At 42.5% G+C, this 18,377-nt stretch overlaps 3 protein-coding genes and 1 non-coding gene across 4 annotated transcripts; 3 read left to right on the top strand and 1 right to left on the bottom strand.

Moving 5' to 3' along the window:
• Positions 1 to 120: 120 nt before the first annotated feature.
• On the top strand, positions 121 to 3,958 carry LOC115050417 (paired box protein Pax-5-like). The gene is made up of 6 exons (XM_029513261.1): positions 121 to 194; positions 967 to 998; positions 1,430 to 1,583; positions 2,115 to 2,312; positions 2,425 to 2,465; positions 3,954 to 3,958. Exons 1-6 carry the CDS (start codon positions 121 to 123, stop codon positions 3,956 to 3,958), a joined length of 504 nt encoding a protein of 167 aa, XP_029369121.1.
• Positions 178 to 249, top strand: trnaw-cca (transfer RNA tryptophan (anticodon CCA)). The gene has a single exon. It is a non-coding gene; the product is annotated as a tRNA-Trp (tRNA).
• A 2,619-nt stretch (positions 3,959 to 6,577) lies between the features above and the next one.
• On the top strand, positions 6,578 to 10,291 carry LOC115049842 (signal-transducing adaptor protein 1-like). Its single transcript, XM_029512404.1, has 11 exons — positions 6,578 to 6,679; positions 7,087 to 7,158; positions 7,395 to 7,511; positions 7,634 to 7,690; positions 7,941 to 8,143; positions 8,361 to 8,492; positions 8,871 to 8,940; positions 9,316 to 9,418; positions 9,504 to 9,678; positions 9,803 to 9,983; positions 10,089 to 10,291. Exons 1-10 carry the CDS (start codon positions 6,578 to 6,580, stop codon positions 9,963 to 9,965), a joined length of 1,194 nt encoding a protein of 397 aa, XP_029368264.1. The 3' UTR covers positions 9,966 to 9,983; positions 10,089 to 10,291.
• Positions 10,292 to 10,997: 706 nt separating this feature from the next.
• ankrd13d (ankyrin repeat domain 13 family, member D) lies at positions 10,998 to 18,305 on the bottom strand. Its single transcript, XM_029512402.1, has 16 exons — positions 17,487 to 18,305; positions 17,274 to 17,409; positions 17,063 to 17,187; positions 16,870 to 16,915; positions 16,374 to 16,517; positions 16,089 to 16,278; positions 15,666 to 15,732; positions 15,221 to 15,302; positions 14,955 to 15,016; positions 14,724 to 14,854; positions 14,472 to 14,629; positions 14,191 to 14,304; positions 13,822 to 13,994; positions 13,559 to 13,638; positions 12,850 to 13,083; positions 10,998 to 11,504 (listed from the first exon to the last, which is right to left on the bottom strand). The coding sequence occupies exons 1-16, from the start codon at positions 17,568 to 17,570 to the stop codon at positions 11,441 to 11,443; spliced, it is 1,890 nt and encodes a 629-aa protein (XP_029368262.1). The 5' UTR covers positions 17,571 to 18,305; the 3' UTR covers positions 10,998 to 11,440.
• Between the last annotated feature and the right edge of the window lie 72 nt (positions 18,306 to 18,377).

An 18,377-nucleotide genomic window follows, 5' to 3' on the forward strand; every position in this document is an offset into this window, starting at 1 on the left:
TCCGCATTCCAAACTTGAAATAAAAAAAAGGCACAACATGCTGTATGAAAACAGTCGAGGCCATTGACCAAATTTGGTCTGATTTGACAACATCAATATACACTTTAATTTGCATTTAAAATGACGTGTACCGGTTCTACTGATTGCACTGATATAATCCACACGACGTGTCAGCTGGACTCTGTGGCGCAACGGTAGCGCGTCTGACTCCAGATCAGAAGGTTGCGTGTTCAAATCACGTCAGGGTCAAAGTTTTCTGTTTAGTCCCAGGAAGCTGGATTTGTGTGTATCAGCCCCATTATCATCGTCATTTTATTATTATCAATGGTCCAGTAATAATAATAATAAAAATACATTTAATGTGCAAGCTCTTTTCAAAGTACTGAAGGCCACTCTTCAACAGTGTGAAAAACTGACAGCCAGCGCGGCAATCCAAATGGCTTGTTCATGACTTGAATATAATGTTTTAGAAAACCATTACCTACATCTAAAGAGCCATGAAGCGGGCCTCATCAGTAAATACCAAAATGAGTAACTCACTGTTAGAGTTAATTGTGGTGGAGTAAAAATGGTATTTTGTGAAATTTTATAATTCAAACCAGGCTTACTCACGAATAAATACATAGATCTACTTAAGTGTAGCATTCAGTTATAGCTTGATGCCATTTCAGAAAAATTTGGTGTGTTCCCACTCGCGTCATTTACTTTGGTTGGATATAATCATTTATGATTTTATTCCGCTTGCTTTTATCATCCATTTTATGTGAATACGTGGATTACGCTTGATATATTTGACAAATTCGAACAAATGAATTTAATGATCTGTGTATCTTTGTTCCCAGGTTGTGAAAACATTTACTACATAGATTATTTGAACTGGTAACTATTTTTAGACCATCACGGTGGGAAGTAAACGCTTAAAAAACACAGTCAGCAGTAAGATGCTGATGACTGATGGCTCCTGAGAAACCCTCCGCCTCTCGGAGCTAAAGGAAAGGGTGGTCGCGTGCCTCTGCTGTTGAATCCCACGGAGGGCGCGAGAGTTTGTCTCCGCTACGCATCGCAAGCGGGACAGAAGCAGAGCAGGGACCTTTGGTTTTTTTTTTTTTTTTTTGTTGTTTGTTTGTTTTTTTATAGTTTATTAGTTTGGACCACAATGTGTCCTCCCCCAAAACAACAACACCTGGCGTAAACCGCAGCAAAGTTGTAGGGGACCTGAGGCTGCGGACGGACATCACCGTGTGATGGACTTGGTGTTTGGACACGCGCCGCTCCGTCACAGTAAGTAACGACGGACAGAAGTAACGCTCCGCTCCTGCTGTAACGCTCGCGGCTTGTTGACTTTACGCTTGAACGCCGGCGGACCCTGTCGTGGCTCGGTGCTTTCTTTGTGTCTGTGTTTGTTTGCGGCTCGCAGGGCACGGAGGAGTGAACCAGCTCGGCGGGGTCTTCATTAACGGCCGCCCGTTGCCGCCGGCGGTCCGGCAGCGCATCGTGGAGCTCGCGCATCTGGGCGTCAGACCCTGCGACATCTCCCGCCGCCTGCGAGTCAGCCACGGCTGTGTCAGCAAAATACTGTCCCGGTGAGCGGACCATGTGTGCTCACTCACAGATCAGGGTTAATGATATGATGTCTGCAGTAATCATCTGTGCAAGTGTTAGCGTTCACACATTACATGAGTGTTTAGAGGGGTACTTATAATGACTTAGTCCTGACTAAGTTTTATGATTGTGTTATTATGTTTGATAAATTATTAGTGACGTGAGTTGTACAGCTGGGCTGCTGGTCCATAGTATCTGCACATGCTTTTATGCTGCCAGTGTCTCTGCCAATAACAGAGCTGCTTCTAACTCTTCATTATGTTCATGAAATCAGTGTGGCAGTTTTTGCTTCGTGACAAGGTGCATTGCTGTGCTGAAATTTGAGCCAGTATGATTATGGTAACCCGAACCCCCATACAGGTCAGTGCACTCAGATCAGCTGTGGCCTTCAAACAAAGATTACTTGATATTATCAAGATGCCCAAAGTACAAAGAAACAAAATGTCACACCAATAGTCCTTTATATGAAATCCAGATTTGATCAGTTTTGGGGTTGTTTTTGTTTTTATCAGGTACAATGAGACAGGGAGCATCAGACCAGGAGTGATCGGAGGCTCTAAGCCCAAAGTGGCCACACCAAAAGTTGTTCAAATGATCCTGCATCTCAAGAACACCAACCCCACCATGTTCGCCTGGGAGATTAGAGACAGGCTGATGCTTGAGCGAGTGTGTGACCATGACAGCCTGCCCAGCATTAGTTCCATTAACAGGTACAGGCATAAACGGCTGCATGTACATGTATGCTGTATGTGTGCTTGGCAGTACAGATCAAAATGAGCAAAATTAAAATGAGGCTTGACTGATTTCTCGCTGTCTTCACAGAATCATTAGATGTAAAGTCCAGTCTGAGTCTTGTGAAATTGGTGAGTTTTTCCTCCAGCCTCTCCTCATTCTCGATCTGTTTGCCACTTTTACCTTAATGTTTCCCAGCACTGACCTCTGTCCCTGCAGTGTCAACACAATCATCCGTTGGCATGGAAACATCCCACTTTCCTGAGTCCAACTGTTCCATCAAAGGGGTACTGGGAATAAGAAAATGCACCGGAACATGTAAATCAGGTAACAAAATCTGCCCGGTTGGTGTATAGGACTATACTGGATACACACACATTTACTCAAAATGTATTTATCCCGACACAGAAAAACTCAGCCAGCCTATCAAGAAAATAACCCCAATATAAGAATGAGCTTCTTTTCCTATTTTTTATGAACAAAACGTGAGACTCCACACTGGACAGAGCATCTCATGGACATGGATGTACCTTCAGAGCTAACAAAGAGATGACAGGGGAGTCTCTGTGGTATTCGACCACAGAGACTCCCCTGTCACTCAGACAGATGAGTAAAGCCAGCGGTGTTAATATGAGTCTGAATGAAACAACCTCTTCAGCAGGGGCTCCACCTCATCACCCCAGGCTTCTGTCGTCTCCACCAACAGGCTCTTTGCTTCTCCCTGCTTCCCTCTCACCTCTGCCTCTCATTACAGGGCTGCTTACACCTCCAATCCTCCATCACTGAAAGCAATAGAAAAGAAGATCAAACAGATTAATACACACAGTTGTACTTGTGGGGAAAGCACATATATTTTGTCATTCTTCTAATTAGAACAAGTAAAGAACACTGTCAGAGGGATGAGGTAGGAAGGGAAATTAACCAGAACATGGACTGAAGCTGTTTTGTTTTCCAGGCAGAGATGTCTCCTGCGGTGTGTACCACAATCAGCCATGTTCCTGTAATGATGCATGGGGACATTCCAGCCCCTGTCTGACCTTTTATCCCATTCACCCAGCTAACCACAGTCCAGACCTGATAGGTGTGTCAAAATATGATCTCACGTACAGTTTCCACTCATCTTTTATGTGTTCTCATTCATTTTTCTCTCTTGCTTAGGATCCCCATGTCATTACAGCTGAAGAGGGGTCTAAATTACCCTCGATGAAGGAATGTCGTTCTTTTTTTGCACCGAAATAAACAACAGAATTTCACAACTGGACTGATTAAAACATTATGTTATATACCATCATATTTTAATGTTTTTACATTGTTTTATAACATAACGTTTTAATCACATAAATTACACCAAGGTAGAGATTTACAACAGTTTCAAATTAAAAAAAGAAATATGATATTTTCCCGGTTTTATTTACCGAATTTGCTCTTAAAACATATTCTATTATCTGGGAGACTTAACGGAGCATCATCAGTCCAGCAAATTAGCTCCCATCCCTGTCACCACTGTGACCATTTCCTCCCCAGCCAGTGGTTCAGGTGGAACATCATTAGGGCCCCGATGATGGAGAACAGTCACTCTGTTTTCTCCTTAGTGTCAGACTCTCTGGCCTCCCCTCCAGGATGAGGGATTAAAAGAGAAGATGGGAGCAGCCAGAGGGAGCAGAAGGGTCAGGGCACAGCAAAGACAAACATTGGTGGCCAGCAGTGGGCATCATTCTGCAGGAGGTGTGTGGAGGAGGTGCATGTTTGCAAATGTTTCTAATATATGTGTAATGCCAACACATATGAATCTTGTACTACTAATTTAGTACTTCTATGGGAGACTGTAATGATGAATACAAATAAAAAATCTTGCTATTTAAATAACTTCTCACATTATGAACCTTGGTTCTCAGTGTAACTGTCTACATTCAACAAACAAACAAAAGAAAAAAAAAAAAAAAACAGCCTTGCAACCTTTACAACCTTACACACCTTCTTTACTTTTAGGGGGAAACTGTTATTGCCAACCAAACTTTACACAGTGAGACTTAGACTAATCGTCCTCGTGTTTTATTGTTTACAGACACACCTAGGCTTTTCTTGTTTTGAGTGTTGCTTTGGAAAGGCATTCTGGCTTTTAAGGGTCACGGATATGCCAAAGGTCTGTGTTGTGCTGTTCTGTTTTTTTTTTTTTGTGTTGTTACACATTGATTTCAAGCTACACTTCACTAAATATGAGACGCCCCTCACTTTGGATGACAACTTAGTAAATCTACATGATATAAGTGAGTCTGGTTTACAGCCAAAGTGAACTGGCTTTTCAACAATGTGAATCAGGTCTGTGAATAACTTAAAAACCGAAGCAACTTTAAGCTAACATTTAGATAAATTGAAAAACTGTTCAAAAACATGGCCTGTGTTGTCATTCTCAGTCATTGTCTTTTATCCTATAATCTATTGATGTGTCGTTCGTGAACGATTCGTTCATTTTGAACTAATCTTTTGTATGACTCGGGAGTAAAAAGTCATCTCGGTGGGCGATTTGTTCTTTTTTCCCTGGCCCACGCACGCATGCCGCAGGCTCAGATTTGTTCAACGAACGGGTCTTTCTGCCGCATATTCTCTGTGTAGGAATGGCTGATTCATTCACAACTCATAAAATAGGGTCTTTAGGTCTGAGTCTCTCATTCATGAAAGTTAATGTTAGCTATGTAGCTATGGGATGGATGTTTAATTTGCCTTTCCTTTGGAACGGATTCTTAAACTACAGGTCTTCCGTGGCCAGGTAGGCTAAAGTGAACAGCCATCATAGATTTTTTATTTATTATTTTTTTTAATCATAGGTGGAGCTCTCTCCTACTGGCAAATGAAGTAATCAGTAATTTCAACTTCAGAAGGCTTTGGCCCAAAAGGGTGCTCAATAGTTTAACACAAGCAAACGTGTGTATTATATGCCAAGTGAAGCCAACCATGCTGCTCTTCAGTGTTTTTTCAGTCATGACTCAAATGACAGCTACAGCGCCACACTGGTTCCAAAGAACGAAATGAACGAATGAGATTAAAAGACCAGAATGAGTAAAAAGATCCAAACTTCCCATCACTACTATAATCAACATCTCTGCTGCATCCCGTGCCCTACAAGGAGATGTTAAAGTTTAACTTGGTGTGATAAATAATGTATAAATAAAAGTGGGATATTCCTTTATGGGTGATAATGGTACTCATGTTAAGACAAACAGTGTGGAATGCAAACTGACCTGTTTTCAACATAATTTGTAGTTATTGAGTAAATTTTTGCACTGTTGAGTCACTCCTCCAAACAGGTGCACTTTGCCACCCACAGGGACTGAATGTCAGCATTACACTCCTACACACAAAATAGAAAAGGTACGTTTAAAAACTCGCTGTCAACCCTTTCCAGTAGTAACTATTTAGCAAAATACAGAGCTGAACAGGCTGGTGTGCTGATTAATAATTAAACATGAAACGCTTTGAATGCAGCTGAAATAATCTAGGAGAGTGAAAACGTCTTTTCATTTTTCCATCCATTTTAAATACTGTAAATACTGTAATACATTGCAAGAGAAAGAACATATAGATATTGTGTTTAATGTACAACATGTGTTCACATTTCATTATTTGAATTGTCGGATGTTATTTCTTCGGTAAATTGGATAATCCTTGACAGCAATTCAAAGGAAATGTGTGGCGCACTGATGAATATATTTCACAACAGTAAGGGAGCAAAGCTCTGCCTCCGCAGGTTCTTTGGGTTGTTTCATTGACTTATTGCCACTGAGGACAACTCTGCTCAGTCACAAAGTCATAAAACCATATCCACTCACATGAACGTGTGAGTGAGTGCGCTGCTGTACACATACATCCACTCATGTTCTTCAGCTTGTGGAGTAAATTTGTCTTTCTTGCTTTATATATGGGCTCAAAGTCCAACTTTTATTTGGAAGGTTTCCCAAAAGCTTCCCACTTTATAAATCACCAGTGTTTCCTCATTCTTAGAGTCAACACAACACTAAAACTGAAGGGAGAAGGAGGGAAAAGCTTATCAGCTTAGGATTTTAGATAATAATAATCATCTTAAATATACCAAAGGGTCAAGGTGGATTTCTCATTTGCACAAGGAAACAGTATGGGGAAAAAAACTAAGCACAGCTGAACTGTTTATTTAGTGACTGCACTGCTTGACAAACGGAAAGAACAGAAAATTCAACCAGACCAAGCCAGAAGAACTTAAGGCAGAACGATGTCTCCGCACCCAAGAGTCATCCATAAGAGGAGGGCGACAATCACGGCTCTGCCTCTCTACTACTCCGGATACCTGCTGAAGAAACACAGCAAAGAGAAGGTGAAGGAAACAGGGCAGATACAGAATGAGGGTAAAAATCATCAGGAATAAAACCTGATTTGCATGAAAAATCAGCATGATAAGATTGTGTTGGCTTCAGGTTTTATGAAAGTGAGGACAGAGGACATGTCTGCTAATTTAGTCTAGGAAAAGAGGACGCACAACAAATAATCTGTTTCAAGTAAAAGGTTTGCATTCAAACAACTGAATAGAAGAATGTACAAACCACAAAAATATAGAAAAATCTCAAACAGTTAAAGAGCTCAGGATACAGGATGATCGATGTGAAAGTAATATTAGTCTATTATTGGTTTATTATTTTACATTAGAGCTACAGCAACCACAGTTAAGCTGTGAAAGCTGTGAGAATGAAGAAACTTTAAAATGACATCTATGATTTTTTTTAGGATTTTAAGAAATACTATGCGGAGCTCAGAGGAGCCATCCTGTTTCTGTACACAGATGAAACGCAGGACACGGTAAGAAAACTGTTTCATTCTGACAGCTGCTCCTTTGATTACATTTTACAAGAGAGGGATCCTAAAATCTGTGTATGATTAATTTTACCGTAAAAGTATAATATTGGCGTTTTCTGAAGAAAAAGGGAGGTGCTTATATGAAACACAGTAAAAGAAATTAAGTGGGGCAGAAGAAAGCGTCGTTTTAGGTCAGCTGATGATTGCGTGGACAAACAGATTCCCTTTTACTTTGGCAGTACACTGAGCAGCTGGACCTGGAGCAGCTCAAGTCCATGAAGTTAAACTCTCCATATCAGAGGAAGATGCCAACCATCTTCACTCTCGCCCTGCTCACCGAGGAGGTGCAGCTGAAGGTATGGCTTTACAGAAGTTTGTATTATTTCTGCTGTCAAAGAAGAGTGCATTGAACCAAACTCAGGAGAAAATGTGTTTTTTCTTCTTCTCATGTTTGTTTATCATTTGTGTGACTGTACAGATGGACAGTCCTGACACAGGGGAAGAGTGGAGGGGTTACATCCTCACCGTGGTCAAAGTTCGAAAACACACAAACACACACAAACATGACTGAGTGCAGGAAATTTCCTGGTTAATAATTAGGTAATTTGGCTCAAAGTGATTATCAGGACAACCCTCTTGTTTGTACACTTCCCACATAAAATTTTTATGGCACACAACAAAGGTGCGGTGCCAGTTCATGACTCTACATGTCTTTCAATTGAAGTGAATACAGTTTTACAGAGTCACAGGCTAGTCGTTTTAATAACAACAACAATTCCATGTAGAGGGAGATTCCCAGCCAGCTGCAGCTGCTGCCGGGCCAGATTTTGCAACTGCAGGAGGTTCTGGATCAGGAGAGAAGAAGACATTCCTCCATTTCAGGACCACCTCTCCCACCTCGACCAGCTTTCATGCACTCAGCCTCTCCGCCCGCCTCTCATCCACCAGCCGAAGATAAGCCAGACTACAGCACCCCCGACATGCCTGCGTAAGTTCAAGAGTCTCCAGAAAATGCTCCACTCCTCTGACAAATACAGCTTCAATCTGGAGAGCCTCACTTGCTTTCTGCTTTAAACAGAAAACAAAAATTCTCCTTCACTGATGAACATGTGCTTTGTTTTTTGTCCACTGTCCTCTGAAGCAGCATTTTTGCACCTTAATCACCACCACAATAAGGAAGTGAATATGTTCTGTTATTGCTGCAGGTGTTTCTTCAATGTGACTCGGCAGGAGGCCGAGGATATGCTGAAGGCCAACCCAGAATATGGAAGCATCATCCTCCGTCCATCCACCCTGACCAACAACTACGCCATGACAATCAGACACCTGACGGCCAGGTTTGATGATCCACGTCAGCCTCTGAAATGAACCACTGATGACACAGCAGTGCAGGACGTTATATTACCTAACTCTTTAAAAGAACAAGAATCCTCTTCACATAAGAGTTTGATGTTGTGGGTTAATTAACAAGGACATTCAAGTTTTCTATGCTTGGGACAACGAACATCATAGGATTGCAATCAAGGATGCGTTTGTGTTTGTGTATATATGTGTATGACACTATCTCATTACCAGATGGAGTATTTGAATTTCAGTAGTGCCAGAAAGCATGAGGTGCCAAGATTGAAAAAGAGGGACCTACGGATGTGTTTGCTTATTCCCGTTATTGGAAGTCCTGGCGTAAACAAATAATTGTCCTCGTCCTCGTGTTTCAGTGGGCCTGTCATAAAGAACTACAGAGTGACATCCACAAACGCTGGGTTTGTCATCGAACTGGAAGAAGCAGTAAGTCCCACGGCAGTCCTCCAGCAACGTTCAACTAACAAGGATATGAATCAAACAAAGCAAAAGGAAAAGTGTGAATTGGTTTGCGCAATGGCAGGCATTGCCTTTTTGAGGTTCATAAGTTCAAAGAGAAACTGCAAAGGGCTGATTATATGTTTATTATTATGGTTCCGTCTAAGTGTAAGGATTGATAATTAGAAAAGGACGGTTCATGAAGTTTGGTCTAATTTCTTCAAATCAAATACAGAGTGACGCTCAATGGCCACAGTACAGAAAACTATACATGTGCAAACTGAAAGAATTGAACTATAGCTATGAAACAGTTGTAAATATATCAATCCTGGCTTCTTTCTGATTTTCTCACTTTGTTTATAGGTGACAGTCTCAACCTTGAATGATGTACTTGAGTACTTCCGTCAAAAAACAGACTTCCGTCTTCATCCCTACATGCTTTCTCAACCCTACGACACTCGGATTGGTGAGAGGAACTCCGCTTTCAAAAGTAGTCTAAGCGGTACAAGTATAAGCACACAGCTCCTAATGTTGATGTGTGTGTTGGACAGAGCCATCATGTACTCCAAAAAGCATCAACATCAGCTCACCCACACTTAAAACAGTACCCCAGGCGCAAGTGAAACCGATGCTGCAGTCAAAAGTCAAAGAAGAGTGTCTGCCTCCTCCAGCCAAGCCAGCTGAAAATGACTATGTGGTTCCCGATGATCAGATGGCTGATAAGCAACTAGAGCGACGTGAGAATAAGAGCAAAAATTTGCTTTAACAGATTTCATTCCTCAGAGCTACTTTAGGTGTGACATAAGATACAGATAAGTTACGCTAAATGAGGCTTTTCTTTTGTTTGTTTTTTGGCAAAACTAGTTGAATTGGAGACTGAGCTTCGGCACGTTTTAAAATTACGAAAGGGAAAAACCCAGACGACAAGTGGCGACGAGGAATTGTATCAGAATGAGAACTGTGAAGCGTCCGTGTCCAGCACAGCAGCGTGGACTAAGAGTGCTGCGGTGTGAGTCCAGTACTGCTCACAGGTCTGATCATCTGTGTGCAACTTTCAGCTTCCTCAAATATCCCTGTCGCCTTTAGTATCCATTAAAAGAACACTCACTCACCTTCTACCCTTTATCCATTTCCAGGTCAGAGGGGTTGCTGGAGCCAATCCCAGCAAGGGCAGGGTACCTGTCCACCAGTCCATTAAAGAGCCTTCATAAAAAGAAGACAAATTAGATGGAAGATTTCAGTCACTAAAAGCAGTAGTGTAAAACTAGAATGGAACAAAAACAAAAAACCTTACACACACAAAACCAAAAAGATTATTTAAGACTTTCATCTTGTTTGTTGTACTCACCTCTCAGTATACTGATCTACTCGGGAGTTGCACGTTATTGTTATTGATGTTATTAGATATACCAGCAGAAATCAGAAAATTCTAAATCATAGAGAAGAACCATGAATGTCTGCTCAATACATTTTTACCATAAATATAGCAGATTTCACAAAAACACCTTGACGAAATGGGAGCACCTTTTAGCCTGCGTGGAGCGCAGACCATGTTAAAAGGTGAAAAGCTTACTGTCACTCAGCCTAAATGAAACAATTTAAATAATTTAAAAGATGAAGCTTACCCAAAACGTTAACTTTATTTTGTTTGTGAAGCTTGCTTACATGTTAGAGTGTTTAGCTGTTTAATCATGTGTCAATGAGCTTAAGAGACTAAGTGATCTTTTTTCAAACAGGTTAGAATATTTAATTTAAATTCAATTTAAGATTATTATGAAGAAACCAGACTAAATATAACCCAATGCAAATGAAATGTATTCACTACCAAAAAGAAAAACAGATCCAGATACTCACCTTTGAGAAGCTCTGACCCACAAATGTTCGGATGGATGGATGAATGATGGGATGATAAATAACTGAAAGGTGCAGCAGCATCATGGTGTCTGTCGCAAAGCTTGAATCAACATCACTGCCTTAAATGTTCAAAATAAACATTTTCTCTTCCTCTGCTCATAAACAGAAAGAAAAAAAGATAGCCAAAATATAGGATAATCATTTTTCTTTATTTTTTTTTCCACACGAGTAAGTCAACATAAATGTTTATCATATTTTATAAGTTATTCCATTAAAATTGTATTTTCATATTTTTTTTTTATCATATGGACATTGTCATAGGCTTTGACGTTAAGGATCATTTATCACTCAGTAAAGACAGCAAGTCTGTGAAAAATAGTCAATAAAAAAGAAAAAGACCATCTCCCTTTTTTCTCCTCCTTCGTGTAGTGTGTCACAGTACCTCTTGTAATTTCACATCCCCCCACCATTGTATCGCGCCCACTCATTTCTTAAACTCTAGTCCTTCATAGTCTCCTGTAGCAGCCTCTGTGTGATAAAGACAAATAAAACTTCTGTAATAACTTTTCATCTCAGGATTTAAAAAATAAAACAATAATTTAAGAGGATCATTCCCCGATGAAGACCGGCCTCGTCACTTCTCGGTGAGTGACAGCTGGAGGATCCGCTCCAGCTCCTCCTCTTCCTCTTTCTGCTTCCTAAGACAGATATTGGAAGTGAAACTCATCAGTCAAAGCAATGAACGAATTAAATGTCAATCTTTTTACTCAGGGAAAATCTGTTATTCTGCCTGTATGACTTAACCCCCCTTCCCCCATGTAAGCTGATGATGCTGTGCTAATGACAAACTGTTAATGGGCTTTGGAGACGGTAGAAACAGATAAAACAATAAATGTGCCTAAAGCACTGGAAAGTCAATTACCTAAATATGAGTTTCCCAGCATTCAACCCAAATATCTCCAGGACTTCGTTTTTCTCTGTTTTAAGTTTCAGAATCTCACAAATGAATCTGACGTCCTCCCTCAATCAGCCAATAATTATTAAGCCAATACTTGACTGTCATACATGCTAATTAGCAGAGCGACTCATTCATAAAGTGTCAGCAACACGGAGGCTGGAAATAAACTCCCCCCCCCAGACACCTGATTACCTGTCACCTTTATTTTAAAATAGACCAATACTCCTAACCCTAAAGAAGTTAAATATCAGTTTACAAATAGGCAAAATGGCAAAATGTTTTTTGGCTTGAAATATTTTATAAATTAATTCATCATGAAAATAGATGCAGATGAAATTGTTTTAAATTTACTTCCTGAATTGTTGCAGCTGAAGTTGTGACCTCATCCTGATGGTCCTGCCTCTGCCTGGCATGATTAAAGGTATAAAATGATAAAATCGAGAGATTCGTTCATTTTACTTGGATGTTGGGAAACTTCAACAACCAACTGTGATGCGGACATTATTTGTCTTCCTGCTGTGGCAAAACAGAGTTTGACATGGAAGAGCAGGCTGCAGCCCTCCCAAAGCGTGCAGCGCAGAAAAATCAATAAATGAAACAACATAAGAAGAAAAGAAATGTAGGGAGCATTTGAAGACCAGCTGAGAAGCTCAGGCAAACCAGTCTGAAGACTGCTTCCTACTAAACTGCATTCTAAAAACCAAAAACACGTCTCTATGCTTATCCTCTGCCTCTAATGCAGGACAGCAGTGGGGGCAGTCGTAAGGAGGTTTCCTCTGCGTGCTCTGATTGGCTCCCAGGCTGCAGAGACACGCTGGTTAGGTGAAGCGATAGCTACAAACTGTCCATGTGTCAGATTATCATTTGTGTGAATGGTTGTCTATATATAAATCATGCCTGTGACCGACTGATGATCTGGATAAAGACGTGTGGCTACAGACACTAAATAGAGGAACCTCTTCTAAGCGCTTTCCTTGAGAATTGTCTTTGGGTTCATCTGCATCTAGAAATCATTACTCTGCAATCGCTTTCATCATCTAACACATCCGACCGCTCGTTCTTTTTTGTATTCTTCCCCACTTCACCTGTCCATCTCCTCCTGCTCCCTGCATGACAGCTCCATGGCGATACGCAGCTGCTCGTCAAAGCTTGTTGCCACGCCAAAGTGTCCCGACAACTGCGGGTCGGTCACCATGCTGTAGGGGAGAGGGGAGTTTCCAGTGGGGTCCAGCGGCGAGACCGAACATGGCTGACTGGGGTCGGCTGTGTCGTCTCCCTCTCTGCTGGCCAAAGAGATGGACAGGGACTCCTGGATCGCCCTGAAAACATAAATAAGGGATATTGAGACTGACACCGTATTCTTCAGCATTCCTTCACTGTTAGTATATCTGAACAGTGACGTTTCACTGCTGGGTTTCATTACAGGAGAACTGGGAGGTGCCATTCCCCTGAGGAAGAGGAAAGAAAGAGCTAATTACTGAACTCTATATAGAAATGTTTAATTTAATTACTTCGCAAGCCAGAGGTTTCCCTGGATGAGATGAAATTGTGAATAGGCATAAAATGTTATTATTTTAAAACTATTAATGTACAATGTTTCAAGGGAATTCTAAAAGAAAGGATACAATGATTTAAATAATAGACAAACTGAATGGATGGAGACTACATTATGTAAGTCCTACAAAAGTAAATAAATTAAATCATGTATGAACAGTAAGAGGGTTGGCATCGCCCCAGTTTGGGCAGCCTGCCTTCAACTGCAAAAAGGCCGTGAAAGTCTGAAGGTTAGCTCACCTTTCCAGCTGAGAGTCTTCCTCATATAGTGGAGACTGGGGAACCGGGCGGCTGTTGGTCAGGGCCTCCCAGATAGTCACCTTTAATTCAGATGCAAGCGTTCAACAGCTAGCCTTGCAGATAAGTATCATAGCACACATTTTCATAAAACCGGAAGAATAAAAAAAGTGGGAGCTGCACAATGTGCCATTCTGCTCTAACTGAACCTCTCTCAAACAAACTGAGACGCTCAGACTTCGATTGGTAGCAGGCCTCGCTCTGACCTGGTCACTCTCTGTGCCAGCATCCAGCAGACTCTGTTGGATGGCAAACTGCAGCAGGTTGTCATCCTCGTCCCTCATTGGTTCACTGCGACCTGGACCAAGTGTAGTGTAGTCTGCGGGGGGCTCAAACACAGAGGGGTCCACCTCACAGTGGAAGGGAGGGGGAGACTGACCTGGTGTTGAAGATGGTTTACAGCGTTACTGTGACTGGAAGTAAAATCTGTATTATTTAAAAAGAAAACAGCAACCATGTGAGCCTGGGCTTTGTTAAGCAACTACTACGATGGCAGAGCAAGTGATGTTGAATGCTGGACTGCAGGAGGGGAAGTTTGTCTTTGTGTTTCTGTAAGTGACTGTGTCTATAATTACCAGCTTCTCCGGAGCTCTCGGGCTTGTGAACCGTCACAGAGCTGACCGGCTCGTCACAGCCGCACAGATTACTGAAGGTTACTCTGGCATTCAACACGTGAAAGAGAGGAATCTCTGAAAGACATTCAGCATGACACACAGCGTCATGACCAGAATTGTAAACATGGACATGGTTTGAAAAAGATGGTAAAACTGTTAAATTTGTGTTACTTTGTTTTTGGTTTGCTGATGCACCAATCTAACTGGAAATGATTGGTGCTGAGTTGACCTTTCACACCCACCTATCTTGACGGGGAAGCCTGGCGGCAGACGGAGCGTTATGAAGTCACGCAGCTTAGCAAAGTGGGCATTAGAGATGGCCATGAGGTCAATGATGGGCGTCACCTGCTCAGCCAAGGACAGAGGGTGGCTTTCACTCAGCCACAGGGTCGCTTTAAACCTAGAAAAAGAGGCAAAGAGTGCGTTAAGTTTTGGTGTTAGAGAATTAGCAGCATGTAAAACCAAGCTGGGTAAGTATTTCGTCATTTCTTTACCTCTGGACTTTGCTGGTAAGCTCGATTGGACGCCCGATGTCCCGTCCATTCAGGTTGAAGTCTGGGTTGAAGTATTCATCAGCTGTGATGGCTGTGGGGTTGTGAGGACTGGCACACTGGGAAACATTACTCTGAGAGAAACACAGAGCACAGGTGATGCTATTTATGAAATTAAGTGGCAGGTGGTGTGTTGTGTTGAATGTGATGCACACAAACTGTGGAGCTTCTTACCCCATTGTGAGCTGTATGCTGCTCAGCAATCCCCAAAAAAGATTGTAGAGGAGTCTTTGAGCCTGAATGTAAACGATGAAGAGAGACCATCACCAACAAGCTCAAACTTGTTTTTGTTTTAAAAGAGTCAACAAAAACAATTTATATACTAACTGAACATGTTTTGATTATCTTTTCTAATGTTAAATCTTGAATCCAACAAATCTCAGTCCAATTTTTTGTAGTTATCTTCCTACATTGTTGTTGTACCACTGCAGGTTCGTTACCTTTGCTTCTGGACTTGTCCTGGTCTGATAGATGTTCAGTCCTTGAGCGAGTCACCAGCTCTACATTGGTAGCACTATAAACCTGGAGACATTTACAGATGAGCAGAAAACATCCTTTTTATTTTAATTATTTTTTTTTAAACTCAACAAAAACTTTTGTTTAGTGTAAGGATCACTATTATGACTGTTGAGCATATTGTGCATATACTTTGTCCTTCAAATCTCACACTTATATCTTTCATGCATTTTACTTCTTAAAACAACCTTTGATCTAAAAAGGACAAACTTTCAGAATAAAGAAAATATGCATGTTCAATAAAATTTTTTATCAACCCCTATTTTAAGCTACTGGCCTTTTTGGAATGAACAAGACAATAGTCCTAGAAAATATGATCATCGATTATTTGAGCCAGCTTTGTTACATTTAAACAAAGTGGGCTCTTACCTTGGCTTCATAACCACTGACCACCTCACTCTTTTCAGAACGCCAACCCCAGATTCCCGACTTGTTCCTAAAGAAGCAGGAAAAAATAAGGCCTCATTATGAGCATATTGTCGCTGGGGATGAACAGTTCGTATTGAGACAATGGGACAGAAATTGTATCAGTAAAATATTTGTTTTGCCAAATAGGTTACTTTATGATGATGCAAGCAAGGCTTCTATTTGAAACTACAATTAATCTTATTTCATGGTTTAAAACTGAAACGTTCAATCTCCATGCAAGATGGCATTACAAGCTTTAAAATATTCAATCTAAACAGGGAGGAAAGCCGTGAATATTGAAGCCAAGTGAGGCTGATAGACAAGCAAAGAAAGTGTGATCTCAATGAAACAATTGTGGTTTGTATATCTGGATGTGCTTGCTACCGTTCAAAGGCAATGTTGCGCGTGTTGAGGTGTGTGGAGACGATAGGTGATGTCAGTCTTTGTGCTGTGTTCTCCTGCGACGGTTGCATGGCTGCCAGGAGGGAGGGTGCGTCACGAGGGGACAACACAAGTGGCTCCGTGTACACTACCTGCTTCTCGTGGTCCACCTCCATCACCACTGCCCCATCATCTAAGACGGCGGAAGGCAAGTTTAAGCCTTTTGTACGTTTCATGGTAGAACCAAGAAAAGAATACATTTACTGGGATCATATTAGTATTACACACCTCCGCCCTTGAAGATGTAGCTGCGTCGTCCTTTCAGCCAGGTCATGTGTTCAAAGCCCAGGAGGGTGGTGTCCACACGGAGGCACGAGCCGCTCTTCCACACCCGGTAGACGTCACTGGGACACACCTTTGACACCAAGGGCACTGAGAGGACAGTATAGAAAACGGAACGCGTTTTTGAAACAGGAGACTTAAAAAAACTTAAAAAAAAAAAAAAAACAAACAACCTGGGACTATTTACACAGTTTGACAAGTCGAAAATAATCCAGACAAAGGAAACCACATAATGTTATTAAACATTACAGGAAGCAGTTCAGGCAGGGTATTGGTCATGTCTGGTGGGTTACTAGCTGATATGAACATGCCTGTTTTCATTAAACTGAACTGTGGACGTCCATCAAAGAGCCGCTGAGCGACAGCTACTGCTGGGGAGCTGTCCAGCTGCTGTGGTGCTGAAACTGACCTCAGTGAACACACACTGATGAAACACACTCACCCCAGCTGGTGAACTCCCACTTCATCTCCACATAAAAGTCACGTGCCTGGAAGACAAGTCAACACTCAGACATTTGAACCAACAAGGGCCCCTCAACCCCCCATCCCCTGGTTGGAGACCGGCTCAGTCGCTCTGAGCAACAGGTCATATGGCGGGGGGTTTGAACCAGATGACTACTCTGAGGCTGATTCACCTGTCTTAGTTTGTTGAGCAGCTCCGGGATGCCTGCCAGTCTCTCAGTGGCACGTTTGAAGTCTCTGTACTGAAGAATTAGCTGAACCAGCTCAGGGTCTCCGGTGCTGACGGCCTCCTGCAGGACTGAGAGACACATCTGCATTTAGTGACCATCTCATCTCTGCGGCCGAAGGGGATGGAAGGTAGAGCCAGAGCAGCAGAGCACTCACTGGTCCAGCCCTGGGTGTTACAGTGGGTCGGGTCGGCAGAGTGTCTAAGCAGCACCCGGGTCGACTCCAGGTGGCCCAGACACACAGCCAGCTCCAGCGGGGTGCGCCCTCTTGGATCCAGGCGCTCCAAATCCTCCTGCGGGAGGAAACACACAGGCGATGCAGTGCGACATAACACATCTGTTACCACCAACCAGCAGCTCAATAACTCACCTCCTTCTTCTGCAGCTCGCGATCGAGCTCCAGATACTGATTGTTCCAGACCAGAGCATGCAGAGGAAACGCTTCGTGGGCCATGTCTGCCGTGGTGGACAATGGGAAAGCTGGATGTGCTGTACGACTTGAGCAGACAACAGATTGCAGTGACACCACAGCAGCCACAGCTGGTTAGCCAGCGAGCTAACTAGCCTGGTTCACAGCAGAAAATGGGAAAACGCTGAAAAGCGAGGAGGTGTCACTGAGAAACCCTGTCGCTGGGTAAATCTACCCAAACAGGCAAAAACAGGCAGCTAACAAACCCCGGTGTCTGTGTGTGCCTATTTAAATTAGTGGGCTGAGTTAGCTCGGCTAACTCAGCCCACTAATTTGATGCAGGTAACGTTAACTAACAGCTAACTGGGCTAACGTTAGCTAACTGGCTAATAACATTGTTTTCTGCTTGTCTTGGCACTTGCTTTCAATTTCTGCACAACGCAAGACAACTCATTCAACCGGCCAAAGTGATACACCCAAGTCCGTTCATTTTCTACGATGCATGTGTTATTGTAGCGAGCGGAGGAAACAACAATGAAATCGCCGGCTGGTGGAGTAAGCTAGCTGTCCGCTGATGCAGCGTCCATCCCCCGTTTACATGGCAGGGCTGTCACGGTCCGTCGGGAACGAAGACACGGCCTTTATTCCCGTTTCACATCCAGGTCAGCCGCTGCAGCTCATCACAGTCCTGCCTGGATCACATCTGTCAGAGAGCCGGGTCCCGGTGCAACACCCAGCTTTGTTAGGATCCAGTGTGCCTACAGCTGCAGCAGCGCTGTTTATTTATTTATCTATTCTGGCGTTGCTTTATTTCCAGGTTATGGAGGGAAGCTGGGTGGAGCCAGCTGATAT

Source organism: Echeneis naucrates, chromosome 10 (assembly GCF_900963305.1).
Source record: "Echeneis naucrates chromosome 10, fEcheNa1.1, whole genome shotgun sequence".
In the NCBI taxonomy this organism is placed as follows: domain Eukaryota; kingdom Metazoa; phylum Chordata; class Actinopteri; order Carangiformes; family Echeneidae; genus Echeneis; species Echeneis naucrates.